Source organism: Melospiza georgiana, chromosome 28 (genome assembly GCF_028018845.1).
Source record: "Melospiza georgiana isolate bMelGeo1 chromosome 28, bMelGeo1.pri, whole genome shotgun sequence".
NCBI lineage: Eukaryota > Metazoa > Chordata > Aves > Passeriformes > Passerellidae > Melospiza > Melospiza georgiana.
Genome location: NC_080457.1, coordinates 6115988 through 6134703, shown reverse-complemented (window position 1 = coordinate 6134703; position 18716 = coordinate 6115988). Strand labels below are relative to the sequence as shown.

At 45.6% G+C, this 18716-nt stretch overlaps 1 protein-coding gene across 6 annotated transcripts in view; it reads right to left on the bottom strand.

Moving 5' to 3' along the window:
- Positions 1-5393: 5393 nt before the first annotated feature.
- The window catches only part of TLK2 (tousled like kinase 2), a 66652-nt gene continuing 53329 nt past the window's right edge, over positions 5394-18716 (bottom strand). For all 6 annotated transcript variants that reach the window (XM_058041958.1, XM_058041963.1, XM_058041964.1 and 3 more), the window contains 10 exons: positions 18229-18295; positions 16267-16364; positions 15806-15887; positions 14052-14143; positions 12920-13009; positions 12274-12443; positions 10709-10847; positions 9539-9650; positions 8521-8628; positions 5394-8045 (listed from right to left, as the gene is read on the bottom strand). In XM_058041958.1, the coding sequence (XP_057897941.1) occupies positions 7872-8045; positions 8521-8628; positions 9539-9650; positions 10709-10847; positions 12274-12443; positions 12920-13009; positions 14052-14143; positions 15806-15887; positions 16267-16364; positions 18229-18295 (1132 nt within the window). In that variant the 3' untranslated portion in view covers positions 5394-7871. The remainder of the gene's footprint in view (positions 8046-8520; positions 8629-9538; positions 9651-10708; positions 10848-12273; positions 12444-12919; positions 13010-14051; positions 14144-15805; positions 15888-16266; positions 16365-18228; positions 18296-18716) is intronic.

Below are 18716 nucleotides of genomic sequence, written 5' to 3'. Positions count from 1 at the left end.
GTGAGCCAGCCATATATTGGCTATTCTTCAGAAAATAAAGGAATCTGTTGTTTCCCAGTGATGCAGGAAGGACCTCCAAGCTGGTGCCAGGATGGGCTTTGGGGATGCAAACCCTCTGGGGGAGCTAATTAAGCACATGAGCATCTGGACTGTTGGTTTTTCTAAAGCAGGGATTATTTTTTAATTGCTACAGCACTGAGAGAAAGGCCTTGCTGGCCTCCATGGCTGCCACAGGAATCAAGCATGACAGCCCAGAAGAGAGGAAGGAATCAGCCAGATCCTCTCTCCTGTCCCAAAAAATTGGAGAAAACTCCAGGGGGATGCCACCCACTGAGACACCAGTGGCTGGACATGATGGGGCTGTGAAGTCCCCATGAGTGGGACCCTCCACACATCCTGGACAAACCTGACATCCCTTTCAAGTAAGTTGAACTCATTCAAAAGAAGGAACATAGCAGAGTCAAAAGGTTTTGGATCCCATGGAACATTGCTGCTTCCTGGCCTGGTTCATCCTGTGTCTTGGAGGCCCCTATGCTGCATGTGATTAGGAGATAATTAGCACTTCTTAATTAATTTCTTCAACACAGGCCAACATCTCCTTACCTACTCTCTTCCTAATCCGGTTTAGTACCAGTTGAGTCACTACTCAACAGAGTGGATCTGGTGGAAATGTGTTTTTCCCTTGGGATGTTTCCAGGCTGTCTGACCCCTCTGGCCCTAATGAGTTGCTGCCAGGCAAGGACAAGGGGACATGGCTGAGTGCAAGGGATGGCCAACTGCACCTCTGGCCACAATCTCAGGAGAGCTCCTTGCCTCGGAAGATTGATTTGGAGCAATGGGCTTATCCCAGGATTACCCAGAATTTGAGATATTCAGTGTCAGTAGCTGGTTCCCACACTTGAAGCATCTGTATCTTGTCATTTAATTGGAAAAATAAACTCTGGGTTTTGGCCAAAGCAATATCCCGTGTAGGGAGTGGTCACAGTGGCAGGACTGCAGTAGGATGGGTGAAACAGCATTGGCTCGAGTGAAAGTCATCCTGCAGAAGGTTTGAAAAACATTTCTGCAGATAGATCCAAGCCACTTGCCCGCCTTTGGCTGGAGGTTTGACCAGGTCAGGAGCACTTGGGAAAAAGCAGGTCAGTCAGGATGCTCAGCAAGTTGCAAAATATGTCACCAACGTGGAGTGGGACCCAACCATAACTGTGGGGGAGAAACCTCAGATTTGGAGCAGGGGTGCTCAGTGGCAGTGAGGCACCCCATGACCAACTAAGTTTAGGGCTGTCATGGGGCACATTTGTTGTTTGCTTATGTGAGAGGCATTAGAAGGAAATGATTTGGGGACCTGTGGACAGCATCTGTAGCCTTCAGAATTTTCTGAAGGAAGGTCTGGCCACCTATGAGGGCTGGCAGGTTCTAAGGGTCTATTTATTGTATGACCAGGGAGGCAGCATGTCCTGCTCTGTTACACTCTTCCAAGGCCAGCCCATGGCTCTCTGCAGGACTGAGGGCTCCAGGAGAGCAAAGCCTTGCATGTGGGCAGCCGCTGTTGGGGGACTCTGGTGTCAGGGGCTTTGCTTTTTTGGGGATCAGCAGCACCTGCCAGGTTCTGACAAAAGCTCAGCACTGCCTTGGCCTCATTCTGGCCCCAAAATAGGGCTGGTTGGGCCAAGATCAACACCCACCTGGCAGGCACTGTGCACTGAGGTCACTGCTTGGGGAAGAGGCCGTCTTGGCGTCTGCTGGCTCCTTCTCCCTTATGCCGGGAGCAGCAGCAGCAGGGAATGGCCACGTCGCTCTCTCTGTTGGAGACAGGCAGCAACAGCCAGTCCAGCTCCCTCTCAAGCTCCAGGCTTTGCACAGCAGGCAGTGAGGGTGATTGGTATCCTCTCGCTGGGATGTGAGGTCTGGTGGGGAATCCCATGGGGGTACAGCAAGGGACTCATCCCCAAGCTTTGCATTTGCACCCTTCCCTTTGGGGAGAAGCCTGGGGACACCATGGAGGGGCTCAGCTCCTGTACAGACCCGGGCACGTTGGTTGTCATCAGGGCCCCATAGTGATGCCCCTGAGGGTTTGGTTTTCTCATTATGGTTCAACGTTGCAACAGCAGTTCTCAGTGCTGGTGGCTGAGGCTCCACTCCCAGGCAGGGAGTGTCGTAGGGCACCTCCTGTTTGCGTCCCGTGCTCCTCCCAATGTTTGGGATCAGCCCCCTCAACACTCAGCTGCGAGCAGAGGGATCCTGGCCAAAATAAAGGGCCCTTTCCCTGCCTCCGGCCCAACTGTTCCTTTGGCTCTTGCAAGGAGCAAATGGAGCTTTGCCAGGTTCCCTTAATGTGCTTGGTCAGCCTCATTCCCCCTGACCTCCTTCCCAAATTTGCTGTCTCCCAGTACTGCAAAAGAGGTCCCTTTGTGGGTGCCCCATACAGCAGCTCTCAGAGTTCTTTGCTGCTCTGTCTTCTGCAGCCCTGAAAAGTCAGACAAGTTCAAGCTGCAAATAATTTATTAAAACCAGATGTGCTCACTTGGAGCTGCCATGAGGAATTTCAGGGCGCTCCAGCCTTGTGAAGAGCAGCGCTGAGATCCTGGGCTTCCGCTGCGGGGGCGAGACAAGGCTGGGGGCTGCCCAAAGAGCAGGGCTGCCTTCTGAGCCTGTTGCCTCTCCTTCCTGCCTAGCCTCCCCTGGAGGGCTCCTGGAAAGGGGCAGAGAGAGAATTCCAGCCATTTACAAGAAATTTTCCTTTTAGAAAAACACTTGCTCTGCATGACTCAAGAGCAAATTGGCAGAACTGGCCTGCAGAGTGGGGAGGGAAAGCAGCTGGAGAGTAGTGGAGAACAGTACATCCTGAACAGCATCTTCCTCCTGCCAGAAGTGGGTATAAGACCACAGAGCAGAGATCTTAACCCTGTTCCCTTGCCCGTTGCAGCAAGAGCAGCATGGTCCAGTTGGCCCTGAGTGCTTCATTTCCACCTCTGCCACTACCTCATAGCCACGGGCACGTTCTCTTCCACTTCCATCCCTCACCAGTTCCTTTAGCCTAAAGGGGTTTTGGCATCAATCCCAGCCAGTCTCCTGGGTTTGGGTGTGAGTGTGTGGATTTTCAGGATTAGTAGGAGCTGGGATGAGCCAATGCTGAACAAAGCAGGTCTGGAGTCCTGATCCTGATGTGGAGCTGAGCCAAGAGCAAGGCGGTTGCCGACAGGGCAGCACGTGCTCATGGTTCTGATGCAGCCAGAGCTTTCAGCCGGGAGAGGACAGGGCTGAGCAGAGCTCTGCATTTTTTTTCTTCCCCTGCATGCAAAGCAGAGCCAATCACCTTGTAACTTTGCTGCTGGTGTTCCCCAGGGCAGCCCAGGGGGGAATGGGAGATCTGGCCTGAACATGAGGCTAAATCTCCCTGTCTTCATCTTGCTGCTGCTCACAGCATCCCTGCATTTTTTTCTTAATTTCTGTGTTTTTATCTCCATCCCAGTATTTTAACTCCATTTGGACCGTGGCACTGCTCTGCACCATCCCTGCAGCCCAAGCAGGGAGGATGGGAAAGCAGCTCCTGGCCAGGGCAGCCTGGGGGCTGCTGAGGCTCATCCTACACTAGTGGGGCAGATGGCAGATGGTGGATTCAGGCTTTCCTGAATCAGCTGAAAGCACTTCAGCCACCCCTTCACTGAATGTGTTTGGAAATGAGTAGCAACACAGTGAGTGAAACACAAGCTGCAGCTGAAGGTGGAGGGAGAAAAAGACTACAGTAACCCATCCCAGGAGGAGATCCAGGCTGGGAGCACAGAGGAGCAGGGAAGAACACACAGAGCTGGTGGTAGCATGAGCTCTGTCATGAGCATGAGCACATGCCAGCAGCTTCTCCTGGCCTTCACACCCCCATGCAGCTACAGCATGGAATGGGGGTGTGTCTCAGCCTGCTCCCAGAACAGACAATAGTGTCCTTGTGGCCAAGAGCCTGCTCCTGGGTGTGAATGTAGCAAGGGGAGGCCGAGCTGCTCTCCGTTTGTTTGGCCTTTTGCCCCCACCCAGGGTGATGGCCAGGGGGCACCCAGCTGCCCCTGAGGGCAGCACTGGGGCCAGGGAGAAGCAGAGACCACAGGGAGAGCCATGTGCAGCCATGGAAAATCAGTCTTGGTGCAAAGATGCATCAGCACGTGGTAGCAAAGCTTAGGTCCAGGCTCACTGGGTGTCAGAGTTGTGCCTAATTATGCTCCCACACACTCCAGTCTCCTGTTCTCCTCCAAGCTGTGAGTAGGAAGGTTTAGTTTAAGGCTGCTTGAGCCAAGCTTGCGTAGCACCCATAAAACAGCATCCTCCAGCAGCAGATCCCAGGCAGACAGTGGCAGCGGTTGCAAAGCTCACACTGTGGGTTTGCCAGGTCACAAAATAAATGGGACTGGCCCATTTCGTAGAGGGAAGCTCATTTATAGCATGACTCCCAAATGCGAATGCAGGAGGCAAAGCATCCAGCGAGGCAGCCCCTTGGTGAATCTTGATCCTGAGGGCATCAAGGTGTGTCCCTAACCCACTGCAGGACAATGATGATGCTGCTGCTGATGCTACTGAGCATCGTTGCTGCCTCTCCTGGCCCAAATTTGTCACATCATCTGAACTGGAACAGGGGGCTGGAAATGATCAATTGCAGCAGCAGGGAGGGAGCCAAGCTCGCTCAGTGTTTAGTTTCACTTGCACTCACTGAGTTTGACTTCAGGCACAGTGAAGGTCAGGTCAGGTTTGCAGAGTAACCTGGGGCCTGGTGACTGTTCATCTGAGGAAGCAGCCCTGGCTCCTGGGGGATGCCTGGGGATGGTCAGCACACGCCTGTGGAGGAGCAACAGAGTGAGTTGGGCCCCAGCACTCCCCACTCCAGATACAAACAGACTCAACATCTTCAGCTGCCACCATCCTTTTGAATTTTCTGTTGTGTATTTTTGTAAAGCTGACAAAGCCCAACCCCAAGAAATTAAAGGAGCTGAGTTTCATCACTGCTCAGGGTGGTTATTGTGGGTGACTGAGAGGGGAGATTTGGGCGTCCATGGGTTGGGGAGTGGATGGGGGGGTTGTGACCCACAGATTATCATAAAGAGAAAAGGTGTTTTTTTGTGTCCTCGACTTATATGGCTTCTAAAGAGCAGGTGCTATTCTACAGGAAATGAGGGACAAATCCACCTCAGCTTTTTAATTTATGTTCCAGGACAAGATCAGTATCAGTAATTAAGTGACTCGGTAATTTTCAGCAATTCCCCCTCTGATGCAGAGATCTCACTGCTCTGAGCTATGGAATACACCCTTCCTCCATCTTTCCTCATCCTGTCTTGTGTCATCTCTGTGCAGCCACTGCAAGAGAGCTCATGCCAATGCCAAGAGCAGAAAAACAGTAAAAGCCAAGCAAATCAGTTTCTTAAAACTTATTTTAATATCCATATCTCATCTGTTGGGTAGAGCCAAAACAGTCTGGCCTGGTTTAAGTTACAAATTCTTCATACACTTTAAGTAAATGAACAGTGTGGCAATAGGGTCTGTTATTGGAAGTGAAACCCATCTTAACAAGGGAAGTGTTGCAGCCAGAATTCTACCAGGGTTCTTCCCTGCTATCAGCCCCAAAAAGCCGTCACTGTCCCCTGGCCCTGAATGGGTGTCGCACAGCAGGAATAAATGCTTTTGACACAAAACTAATCACACCCACAGAGATGCACACACTGGATGGCCAAGAAACAATGGGACCAGGATAGAAAAAAACCCTTTTAGAATTCTCCCCGATGTGGACAGATACCAAATCACCAGTTTCGGCAAATGGGATGAAGCACCAACTCTGATTTCTCCTGACAGAGGCTCAATAAACATTTTGAAGCTCCTTGCTGGACAATTAACTTCTGGCTTAGAGCAGCAGGCATGGAAAGGGCCAAGAGAGGATGGCTGAGGATTTAAAGATGCAGTATTTTTGTTCTTTGTATAAAACACTACAGCAGTTTAGACACCACCCTAAATGCAGCTGCAAGGGAGTAAATCCAATTAAAAGCCCAAGAGTCACTACAAAAATAGCAAGAAAAATCAAAGCAGCAGTTCTCCACTTCCCTGGCCTGTTGCTTAACTCCAACAGACTGCTCCATTTCTCAGTTAACAAGCTCCTGATCAGGTTTAAGCACAGTATTTGCAGATGATGGCTTACAATAAGGCGGACAAGTGGCAGTTCTGAGTGCATGATGGAGAACAGCACTTGCCAGGAGATGCCAGTGGGGTAACAGAACCACCCAAACAGCCCACAGGCTGCCACAGCTGTGAGTACAATCCTGGAGCTGTCCCACAAAGGATCCCCCAGCCCACAGTGGTGCAGGGACTGGGTTGGAAAGTGTGCACAGGGTGGTTTGTTTTTTAACCAGCATCCTGAATTGCAGTAGTGCAGGGCTCGTCTCCCCCCCGGGACAAACCCCGCTCCTGACACTGCATCTTTAAATATTTCTGGCTAAGAACTCCTGCCACATGTTAGGAGCACTCCAACCTGGCTGCCACATGTTCAATTGCTGCGCTTTTTGTGTTTTCAGTTTTCCTTCTATGTGGGAGGGAAAAGGAAGCAGAGTGGGAGGCTCCCACTACACAGCAGGCAGATCCAGCTGAAGGTAAAGACCCCTCCACACAGATTACAGGAGGGAGACAATAATTAGGGTGTTTGCTCCTTTCAAGAACATTATCTCATTCCCTGCCACCTGAAATTGGATGCAGTGATGGCAGCAAGTTTCACAAGTCAGCAAGTTTGAAAACTGTTGAGGGAGATAGGAAGCTTTGCTGCCAAGTCACCCAACAGAGAGGAGCAGACAAGGCTTCAGCTTCAGAACACTCTAACATGAACAAGAGCAATAGAGAGCTGTGTGGGCACAGATCACACCTGTGACACCTGAGCCATGCTTCAATCCCCACTTGCTCTCTGCCTGCCAGCCAAGATCAGGCTCACAAGTGTGGAAAGCAATGTGAGCATGATGGGCTGGGTCTGCAAAAACAGCAGCACTTCAACACATTAAAACAGTGCAGCCATTGGGAGAGCAATGAAGCAGCAGCTGAGACCTTGTGGCAGCCTGAGCTGTGATCCACTCTGATCACAGAGTGACACAGGCCTGTCCTCCTAGGGCTTCGCCACCCTCCTGAGAAGGTGAATCATTCCTAAGAGGCTGTCCCAAAGGAGCAGAAAGCTGCACCAGCTGCACAATGGACACTGCCACATACCTGCTAATACGGGTTTCACTAAGACCAGAAAACTGTTTTCTTCCAAAAAATTGTTATTTTAAAAAAATTGAAATTAATTAGGGGTAAAACACTAACTCTAGTGCCATGAACAGGCAGGATCAACTTTTTTCCCCTCCAAAGGGCAAAGAGTCATATACCATCCCCAGCTGAACCTTGGTGCTTCGAGCTTTTCAAGGAGATGTTACCTAAACTTTATTAAAAGAAAAAGAACAATGTTTAAATATCAACACTGGACTAGCCCAGTCTTTTTTCCAAAGTCCACATTCTTCATATGAAGCACACACGGCGTCCTGGATTCCCCAAGGCTGCATGTTCAGAAGTTCACAGTACATGAAACCATGTCTTTTTGTTTATTTTTTCTTGAGTTTCCCCTCCTTGCTCAGAGCAGCCACCCTTTTGTGGTCACTGACTGGATAAACCTCAAGCCATCTCCTATCCACATGGCTCGGCCTAGATGCTGAAGGCTTTCTTGATGAGAGTTGATGTTGTCATGCTCTATGGATGGAAAAAAGCAAGAGAAAAAAGCACCTGGTACAGGTTTCTTGAGACCCTTGTGGATTCCTCTGTTCCAAAGGTGTTTCTGAAAGTCTTTTTGCCGGTTTCTCAAGCAGTTTTTGGCCTATTATTCTGTCTCAGTTTGAAGAGCTGTTATTGGATGATCCAGAGGTTGATGCAATTGCAGCTCCAGCTGGGCTGCTTGTGGATACAGATTTGCGGATGTGAGGCAGCAAGTAGGGGTCACAGGCCAGCTGCTGGACATCTATCCTGTCCTCCTTCCGATAGGCCAGACACCGCCTGATGAACGCCTGCAGCACCCCAAAGCCAAAGCAAGAATTAGTTTCTATGACAGAAACAGGAAGCTTTTGATTTTTTGGGAGTGGGGCCAATGTGACAACCTCAGTGCCAAAATTTCTTCCCTAGACACAGCCCAGCTCCCGCATTAAATCTCATTTTGGACCAGGAGAAGCATGGGCAGAGTCACCCAGTGTTCAGTGCTCAGCCTGACAGCTGCAGTAATCATGGAATCACAGAACGGTTTGGATTGGAAGGACCTTATAGTTCATGTCATTCCAACCTCTGTGCCATGGGCAGGGACACCTTTCACTAGACCAGGCTGCTCAGAGCTCCATCCAGCCTGGCCTTGAACACCTCCAAGGATGGGACATGCAAAGCCACTGATGATTGTGTGATAGGTGAGCATTAAACACAGAACTCTTGCTGGCTTTATGAAAATCAGGAGGCTGGAACTGCCTGTGCTGCCTGAACCTCAAGCAGATTTACCTTTGCTTCTGGTGTGACTACTGGTTTTGGAGGGAACTGCACCTCAGTAGCTTTCAGGATTGTGTTTTCCTGCAAGATGTCCTGTTGTGACTGGTTGTGACCGAAGGGCTACCAAAAGAAAGAAAATGTCGTTAAAGGTTGGTGACAGGCATAAAAATCCCATAGCTCTACTGTTTATCATCACATGACATCAGCATTTTTCCAGGCAAGCAGCCCACAGCTGCTGGGAAGGTGCTGCAGATACCAGAGAACCAGGACACATTGCTCCCATGCTCAAATGAACAAAAGGGATCAAGCTGGAACATGCCTGGCTTGCCCAGTAGGGATCTCCACCTGCATCCACACCTTGTGAGTCTGTTAGACCATTGCCATCCACCTGAGCTAGCAGAGATTCACCCACTCATCTCTACTGGGCAGGTCCCATGTGTCTGACTGACAGCACTGAGCATCACGTGTGTCAGCCTCAGCTTTCACAACATTTAGTTACCAGGGACTCCTGAAAACAAGAGGCCATGGACTCCTTTCCCTTCTCCATCCTATCTTTCCTGTTGTCATAAAGCTGACAAATCACCTTTTCCTGATCCAAGCTTTCCCCTTCCAAAAAAGTCATCCTAAAAACTCCTAAAGTGGGTCTACTTCCCCCCCCCCCCCCCCAGCACTTGCAGCCATCAAGACCAACAAAGACTCAGGGCATGGAAAGTGTCACAGACAAGACCAGACCAAAAACCTCAGATGACAAATGACACACCTGTCCTGCCCAAAGCAGCCTCAGTGGGAACATGCCCAGTGGAAAGAGATGTTCTGCAGAATGTCTTTTCTGAAGGAAATGCTAAAGGTAGAGCACCACACAGCCCAGCCTATGCTCCCCACTTCCATTAGCATGCACTCTGCCCTGGAACTGATGGCAAGGAGACAAGGGAGCACATTCTAAGTCTGTGGAGAAGGAAGCAGAAGCCTGGGTTGCCTCCCAAAAGGTTTGGGAAACACCACTAAGAAAAGAAATTGAACACCTTCTTACCTTTCTGCCATATAGACACTGATAGAAGATGACTCCCACTGACCAGACATCAACTTTATTTGAAATCTTTGGAGGTTCTTTCCCAACCACAAAACATTCTGGTGGTAAATACCTGATTAGAAGGAAGTGTTAAGAAGTTATGAGCAGCAGCTTCAAGTATTATCTATGATTTCCTTTGGAACAGAAAATTCTATGATCAGATACTGGCTTGGGACTCAAGGGTCCCATTTCATTCCTGTGCACCTCTGGGCCAAGATCACCAATGCCTACTCCTTCTGGGAACAGTGATCCCAAGGACTCTCCAGATGCTTGTGTTCTGAGCTAGTCAGCACAGTCAGTTTCTTTTCACCAGAGCACGTAAAACAAGCCCCATTCTCTTTTACCTTCAGAACTTGTATTTGCTGTTGAAAGGGTTGGCCAGTAATTCCACAATGAAAAGCACACAGCCAAAATACCTATTTCTAGAAACACAACCCCGTATGCCATGCCCCAGTTAAAGACACTCAGCTTCACTCAGGGTACAGCTAGTTTAATTTTTAGGAACAAAACAAAGCTGTACAACACAGAATGGCCCAACAAATTTTCTGTTGCCCATGGTGACAGTTTGCAGCTTGGGTGACATCTAAGAGTCACACTCGGTGACACTCACCAAGTGTCTCCTCTCAGCCAAGGGTGATACAGTGACACTTGGCACAGAAGATAAAGAATTGCTGAAAACATGACATTCAAGTGAACAGACAACACCATGAGATTTACGTATTTTTCGAGAGCTAGCTAGGGATCTTCACCTCCTAATTTCAGAAGAATACTCTTTATCTCCCTGATGCACCTGAATTTTCAAATAGGTACAGTATTTCCCTTGTTCTTGCTTAAGATGCAAGATGGAGCCACTCTGGATTGTGAAAGAGCAGCCAAGCCTCACTCCAGAGCTCGCTATCTCAGCAGCTTTTCACCAGCCTTTTGAATATGAGCTGGTTTTCAAACACTGACCTGTTGAACAGTAAAAAGCTGCCAGCCTCAAAAAGAGCCGTGTGACAACAAAAGCAGTTGCCAGGTCTCAAACCTCCAGTGTGTCAAGCTAATAGCAGCACACACAGAGCTGACACACTTCCAAAGCTGTTTATAAACTGCTCTTGATCTTAACTTGCAAGTGCCCCAGGCATTGCTTACCAGTAAGTACCAGCCCCCTGCGATGTCAGCTCCATGCCATCAACTGAGTTGTAGCTGTCATCGTCCATGATTTTGGAAAGTCCAAAATCTGTGATTTTTATCTCTCCACATGCAGTACCATTGACTAGAAGAATGTTACCTAGAGAGAGGAAGGAAACAACCCTTAGGATACACATTTATCAAGAATAAAATTGCATTGAGCCCTGCATAAAGACAAAGGACCTACAGTGAGCTGCACCAGATGTTTTAACTCTCAAAATCCTGAACTTCAGAGACAACTCAGGGACTACCAAGTGCTAGAGCTGATCTGCTCGTCTTGAATGACCTAAGTGACCTCATATTGCTTGGAGCCTCCAGATCCTGAGCCCTGTTAGCCAAATGAACTTCAAGCCCAGGCTTTGACCCCTCCCAAAGATCTTGTTGGAAGGGCAGGTCAAAAAGGAGGATTAAGGAGAGAAGTACACATACACAGTTATGACTCATTCTGCCCGTAAGTTTTGACTTGCCCTGTCTTCTCAACATGCCAGAAATTTTCTCCTTCCTGACAGTGACTTTCTAAGCTCAAAAAGGACAATTACTGCTTAGGCAAGAGTCTTTTATAAACCCATCAAGAAGTCAGATCATCACTGTTTTTCTCCAAGCCTACAATAAAGTAGCAAAACTGTGTGTGATGGCAGCAGATGAATCACAGCTCTAGGCAGCTGCAGGCAGAACCCAGACAACTTGGGAACAGCCGGGGAGGAAACGGGGTCACTACAACCAGTGCAACATCTCCCGTACACATTCCTCATGCTGATGCAACAAACCACATCACAAACCAGTTACACAATGCTGATGAGGTGCCACCAGTACAAGGAGACCAGCTAGGGATAATTCATCCATCTATTTGGGTAGTTTACTGGATTAGGAAAAAAGCTATGTAGCCAATATGCATCATTGCAAAATGAAGCATTTCCATTTTCTCCCTTGTGGCTCTGTCCCAGCAGTAAAAGGAAAATATACAGCACCATTTCGGGAGGATCTTCTCCCCAGCAGATGTAACTGAATTAACTCAAAGGCAAACCTGAGCCGTCTGACTGTGCGTCCTCAGCTTTGGGAGCTGACACACAATATGAAAAAACAAACATTTCAAAATTAGCTTCTGCCATCAAATTCTCAGCCAGATGATTACAGAAAGAATAAGCCAGAAGAATGGGAACATGAAGCACACCAGTAATTGTGGCAGACTTTATGAAGCGATAACAAGCTCTTGAAGAGGAATACAAGCAGGACATTAAGAAAAACTAACAGAGCCACTTGGTGGTTCAAGGTCTCATTCTTGAAAATGTTACATCTCCTTGTTTTACATGCTACTCCTCCTTGTTTTATGTTGCAATTCTGGCAGAAAACATCCTTTACACATTTTCCAAAGGTTCTATGCATTTTACGTTTTTTTTTCTTGCTGCAAGTTAGCTTTCCCAGACAGCCCTGTCTTCTTTCTGCTGCTTGAACAAAGGAAACTGCCTCATATTATCTGTAACCCATTACATTTCCTTAGCATCCTTAAGCATGCCAGCACAGCATACCTGGTTTAAGGTCATAGTGTATGATGGGAGGTTTGATTTCATTTAAGTATTTTAAAGCATTCACAATCTGCATGATAATGGATCGTGCCTCCTTCTCCGACATTAGCTTGTGCTGTTTCAGGTAGAAATCCAGATCATTCCCCTCACAGTATTCTAACACTGTACAAAACCTGAAAGAAAAACAGGAGTTGTTGCAATTAAGGCACCTGATATAAACCAGAACACTGTTACTGCTTGTCTGTAACTCACCCATTTGGCCAATATATTACATTAAGAGTCCTTCAGCCTATGAATCCCTTTCTAAAAGTAAGCTACCAGGAGCACAGGCCTCAATGCTCAACAGTACAAAGGTCCAAGATTCCCCATAGAAGACCCAGAGGCTGAAAGCAGTGCCAGCTGTGGCATTTGCCCAGGGTCAAGAGCAGGATTTACCAGTAAAGCACCACATCTGACAGAATACACCACATGAGTTTGTGAGCTGAAGTCTCCAGAAAATCAGTGTATGCTGTAAGTACACCTTGGTTATCTCTGCAGTAAAGTCTAACAATGGGGTGGACACCTTCTGGACTTTCCTGAAAAAGTTTTAAATACTTTGTCTTTAGTGAATTGGTCAAACAATGGGAAAGGACAGAGCAACACAACTTACGAGTCAGTATCCAGTGAGAAGTAGTCATATAGTTTAACTATTCGAGGGTGATCCAGTTCTTTGTGAATTCTGTACTCTCTACATGCATGTCTGAAAACAGCAAAGTCTGAGCATTAGTCATACAAGTGACTTAATTTAATTTCTCCAGATAGTGAATCCAGACACACCACACAGCAACCAGCTTCAATCAAACCCATGCACGTTCCTCAGACAGCTTCAGACAAATCAAGTGAAGGAGGAACTGCACAGAACAGCTCTTAGGAACCACAAAACTCCAGTGCAGCTCCAACCCTGGCAATGCTACAAAATAACTCATCTTGATTAATGGTACTGCTTGCCAAAATAGAATAGCCTCATAAATCCTTCAGAGATTCAAGACAGCTGAATACAAAAATCAGCAAGTTCTAGAATTCCATGATGCTTAGCAGCCTGATTTCCAGGCTTCAAATTCAGCTTAATTTGTCCCAGTCACTTGTTGGGGAATTAAGAACATAGCTTTATCTTGGATAAGGCTTGGCTGTTACTCTACAGAGTTATCTAACCCATGGCATTAGGGAGCAAGAGTTACCAACAGCAAAAAGCTTCCAGTAAAGAATTTCTTCCTAAGAAGAAATTAATTTATTTTAACCCTGCTCTCTTTCAGGCTGAAGCCATTCCTCCTTTGTGCTGTTACTCCAGGCCCTTGTAAATAAGTTTATTTTCATCTTTCTTGCAGGCTCCCTTCAGTTAGTGGAAAGCCACAATTACGATCACTTATTCTAGGAAACAAAGGGAAGGGGGAGGCTTCCAGAGAGCACAATGCAGGTGTGTACCTGAAAGATGGGGAGGAAAAACTATTTCCCATGGAACTGCTTGAACATTTCAGAGAGAAGCCACTTCAGCAGTTTTCTCACAGAGCACTGATGCTTTAAAATGCAGAAGCACAGGGCTTATACAAAACTTTGTGTGCATATGCACATATTTAAAGTATTTCTAATCTGACCAGAACTTTTGCAAGTAGCTACTGGGATAGAAAGTGGCTTTTGAAATGCAGCAAAGATAGGAAAAAAATTGGCAGCCTGTTCACAGGCACTGGATAACCAAATGCAGGAAGAATTGGGAACGTTGCTGGCTGCTTTACAAACTCACTTACTTGTGATAGTTTTCTTTCTTCTCATCCCTCCAGTTTTTATTTAACTGGTGTATTTTCACAGCTACGTATCTCTGTTCTGTTAAATCAAATGCCTGCAGAGAGAAGAGCTGAAAATCAGTAGGAATCACAGTCTGAAGTTAATACTGCAAAAGCAGACAAGCTCTAACAAACCAATATCCCCACCCAGGAAATCAGCATTAAAACAGTGAGGGAAAAGCAAACCCACATTTTCATTTGATAAGTTGCACCAATGAATTCAAGCAGCTTTGAAAACAACTGAATATTCTGCACTTTGATCTGACCTTCCCCATGGGATCTAACTCACACTGCATTGATTTTGGCATTTTACTATCAGAGTTGCCAAAGGACCAGGAAGACTAAATTACCAAAATATAGAAAGTTTTTATACTGGGAAAGACCCTGCTATTATTCCCCCAAGTCCAAAATTCATTTTCTACACTTGAGTTAATAAAAAAGAACCCTCAAAATACAGAAGATTTTTCAATGCTTTGTTTCACACTGGTAGCTCAGCTCTCCAACTTAAAGCATAATTTTTCAGCATATGTAAAAGCTGGAGAATTCAAGAATTCAGCAGAGCTGTGTGATCCTGTGCTTTATCCTTCCCTCCACTTCTTTATTATTTAAACAGTCCTTAAAGAATGGACCTCTGAAAATGCACTCACGGAGCAATGCAGAAATCTTCTACCTTGCCTGAGAGCAGCAACAATAATATAATGATTTCCAGGCCAGGACAAAATGCTGTGGTAAGCAAACGGGCATAATGTGTGTTCATCTCAAAAGTTGTCACTTAATTCCTAATGCTTAATAGATTGGCCAAGAGGAAGGGCTAAGACTTCTTTGTTTTAATAACAGTTACAACTCTTAAGAGCAGGCAGGTAGGAAACACTCATGCCCTCTTGCTTTCATCTGTGGAACCAAAACTTTCTGCTTAGTCAGCAAAGCAGTTCAAAGTACTTAGACACAGCTCACACTTCCCCCCCCATCTGAGCAGTGTAGTCCCCTTAGTTTAGGTTCTTATTTTTGTGCTGCATCAAAACAATAAAGCACCATGAAGTTTCCAATATTTGCACTGGCACAATTATTTCCATTCTAGCCAAATTCAACATGAATTCCAAACTTCTGAGTACAAATGGGGTATACTGAGAAGTGGAATAGCTCTTAGTGTAATAGTCAAATAACAAGCACCAAAGTATCCCAGGTCTTGGCTATTAAGAGTGTTGACACCAGGAATTCTCAGCTCTAAGGAATTCCCAAAACTACACAAACACACACACACTGCCCCCAGTCTGCTATTTCAGAGGGTGAAATGAAGGCACAAGAAAAAGAGACACAAGAGCCTTATACCCTCAGGAAGTACAGGCTTTGCTCTTATTATTGGAGCTATTTTCACTTATTTACAGAGATGTTCAGACTTGCTGTGCCATCTCAGTAAGGCTTAGCCACTGCAGGTACTTGTGCACAGCATTTGAAGAAATAAGTGGTTTGCTTCTCTGTCCTAACAAAAATTGAAGACTTGGTGCAACACTTTTTGACACTCATTTCAAGGAAATTTGACACCTGAGGACAAGGCGAGCATCTGAAAATCTCAACTCTGATGGCTAATACAAGCCAGATGCACCATGAGCTTTGTACTCCTTTCTTCCCTCCATAACTTGTACAACATTGAGAAAACAAGTGTAAAAACTCTGCTTCCTGCAGATCCAGATTAGACCAGATTGCCATTTCCAAGTTACCTTATATACTTCACTGAAGCCACCTCTACCCAGAAGATGTAGCAACAAATATCTATCATTTAGCGTTGGATGGTCTTTAAATCTGGTAAGAAAGACACAGTGTAAGAAGACAGAAACAATGACCTCCTCTGCACAATAAATTACAGCTACTGCACAGCTAAGAAATTATGTTTTCACTTTCAGACAGAGAAATATAATTGTGTTAATGACTGACAAATTTGATGCTATTTGATCACTCTGCACTAATGAAAGACTATTTAAGGGTACTTTGATGAATGTGGAAGCCTGTCTCACATGAACTTAAAGCTATACCTGTACCACCCCACAATGAAGTGACTATTGAGTTATAAAATCAATTTTAAAAGGATTACGTAAGAGATTATGAAAAGATTGTTTCTTGTTATGAAAAGAACAAATAAAAAATTACTTTAAGTTCTTATCCCTGAATCCTATGTGCTTACTGTGAATTATCTTCATTGTGTATCCTTTTCAATTCCCTGATGTGCAGATTTCTAACCCTCTCTAGTCGTTCCAGTTCTGCCTGGATCTCAGCTTCTTCCTGCACAAGGAAAAACCGAAAGGAAAACACAACACTCTGTAAGGTACTGCAGCTAGTGTTTCCACCTGACTTATGGAAACACAAATGGAATTCCACTTTTGAAGAGGTTATTGGCATAAAACGTGTCTGGGAGATCAGAGAGATGGTCACAGTCAATTGCAGTCATGTGGCAAGTAACAGGAATGGAAACTGACTGGGCAATTCTATTCACACCTACATAGACAGGAGGAGACATGTCTTTACACCTCCTTGTTTATAACAGTTTCTGTAATTAAGAAGTCTTGTTGCTCTGGTCTTGCTCTTTCCCCACAGAAGTGCCATGCAGCTGTTTTTGAAGGAATTTCAGTTCTGGTGGGACAAGAGAAAGAAGACAACCCTCAGCAGTTAGAGCAGGGATGCCAAGATGACATATGGGATGGGGCAGCATCTGGACAGGATGGGAAGTGTGAGAGAATGACATTATATTCTACTAGTGGTAACTGCTCAAACAGGTCAGAGTGTTCCTCAATGCCACGTGGGAGTTCTGACATAGTGTTTGTCTAGCTCGAAGTTCTGGTGCCCTCAAAAATTACGTGATAATTCACATCATTGTGGCCAGGGCTGCAAATCTCAATTCAAACATGCTCCCTGAGCAGTACAATTTGTGTATGTGACTCAGGGGACACTGTTACCCATCCGTCTTGTGACTCTGCTCCTTTCCTTTCCAACTAGTTCTATTTTTAGACATAAAGAATGAGCCAGTTTCCAAAAGTGGAGAAGGGTAAGCGCAGCTTCAGACAATGCCACAATCCCAACACATTACTTCATTTTCTATTAAGGTCCATTTCCAAATGGATTCCTCCATTCCAGGGTGGCAATGTTATGCCAGGATAGATGGACCTGCAGTTAATCCCCTGGAGCAATATGGGACCTGTAGAGCCAGCATGCCAGCAGCATTCTCTTGCCTGTGTCACTTCTCTTTGTTCATAGGTCAATAAAGCATAATGGGCAGACTGTCAGCAGATTCTGGGTGTGCAGTAACCTTTCCCTTCCACAGAAAATAACAAGGAGTACAGACACATTAATGAAGCCTTGCATTCAGTTTGTGTGTCAAGGTTACAGGAAAAAAACTAAATGCAGAGCTCAAGCACCACCTGAGAAAGGAAGAGGCACTCCAGCAAGACATTTACTTCTTCTTTGATTCATTTCCAAAAGAAAACTCCTTGACCTTAGCAAAGATCACACCTAACCAGGAAATGGAAGAAGACATCTACATTTTTTCCCAATATTTCATCTGTTTAAGTGTTCCAGAAAACTTATTTATAGGTCACTGCAATCACTTTCAAGGTAACCAACAGCTTATCTAAATATAACCTCACCTGCAGGTACAGTTTCTACTGAGGCCAAGGTATTTAAGAACAAGCGTGCAGCGCTGCGGCCTGAACAGGACTGGCTTGCAACAGCCCAAGAGATTTTATTGCAGTGATAACACTGGTTACTCAATATTGCAAAGAACCGAACAAGTCAATGATTTGCATTTTTTTGTTGTGTTCTTATAATTTTCTTCCCTTGGTCCATTCCTTACTGTTCCCTCATGTTATACACATTCAGAGTCCACCACTAGACAGGTCACAGTGACAGAAGATGTATCAAAAAAGTAGAATTTCTGCACGAAATCCTAACTGTAAGGACAGAGAAAGCTATTTATTGAAGCAAAGAACATCTTCTGTGAATATCACCGCCCCCAGAAAATTATTACAAAATTCTGGCTAATCCTTACAACTGCAAAACCCTCTTGATTATGAAACGAGTAGTGACCTCTACAGAGAAATGTTCTTGTTCACAGAATACTGCACAAAAAGCCTTTGCTCCAACTAGTTCTTACCTTTTTAAGATGACCTAGTCGGAGTTTGAAGATTTCCTCCTGTTCATGGTATTCTGCTAATGTTAACCTGCATGAAAAAGGAAGACTCAACACATTAGGTTTCCAAACAACAAAGTGAACAATCTACAGAATGAACATAGCCTGTGGAAGTAACAACTCCACAGAGTAGATCAACAGCCAGCACAAAAATTTTTAGATAAACTCTGCAACCTATATTTTTTAATAATCAGTCTAAAGGAGAACAAAACCTTAAACCTCAACAATATCTATTAATTTCAAATTCAAGTTCCTTATAACAGCTATATAGGCTACTGACTTTTAAAGAAAACAGCTAAACCATAATCTAAATATAGAAAAGTGAAGTCCAAATATTCCACATCTTATTTTTCTGTGTAAAGTTCACTTTACTGACTCACTTTCAATTTTTTTCTTTAAAATGAATGCTGGATAATTCAATCCAGCTATTCACTCTGAGACTAGAAGCACAC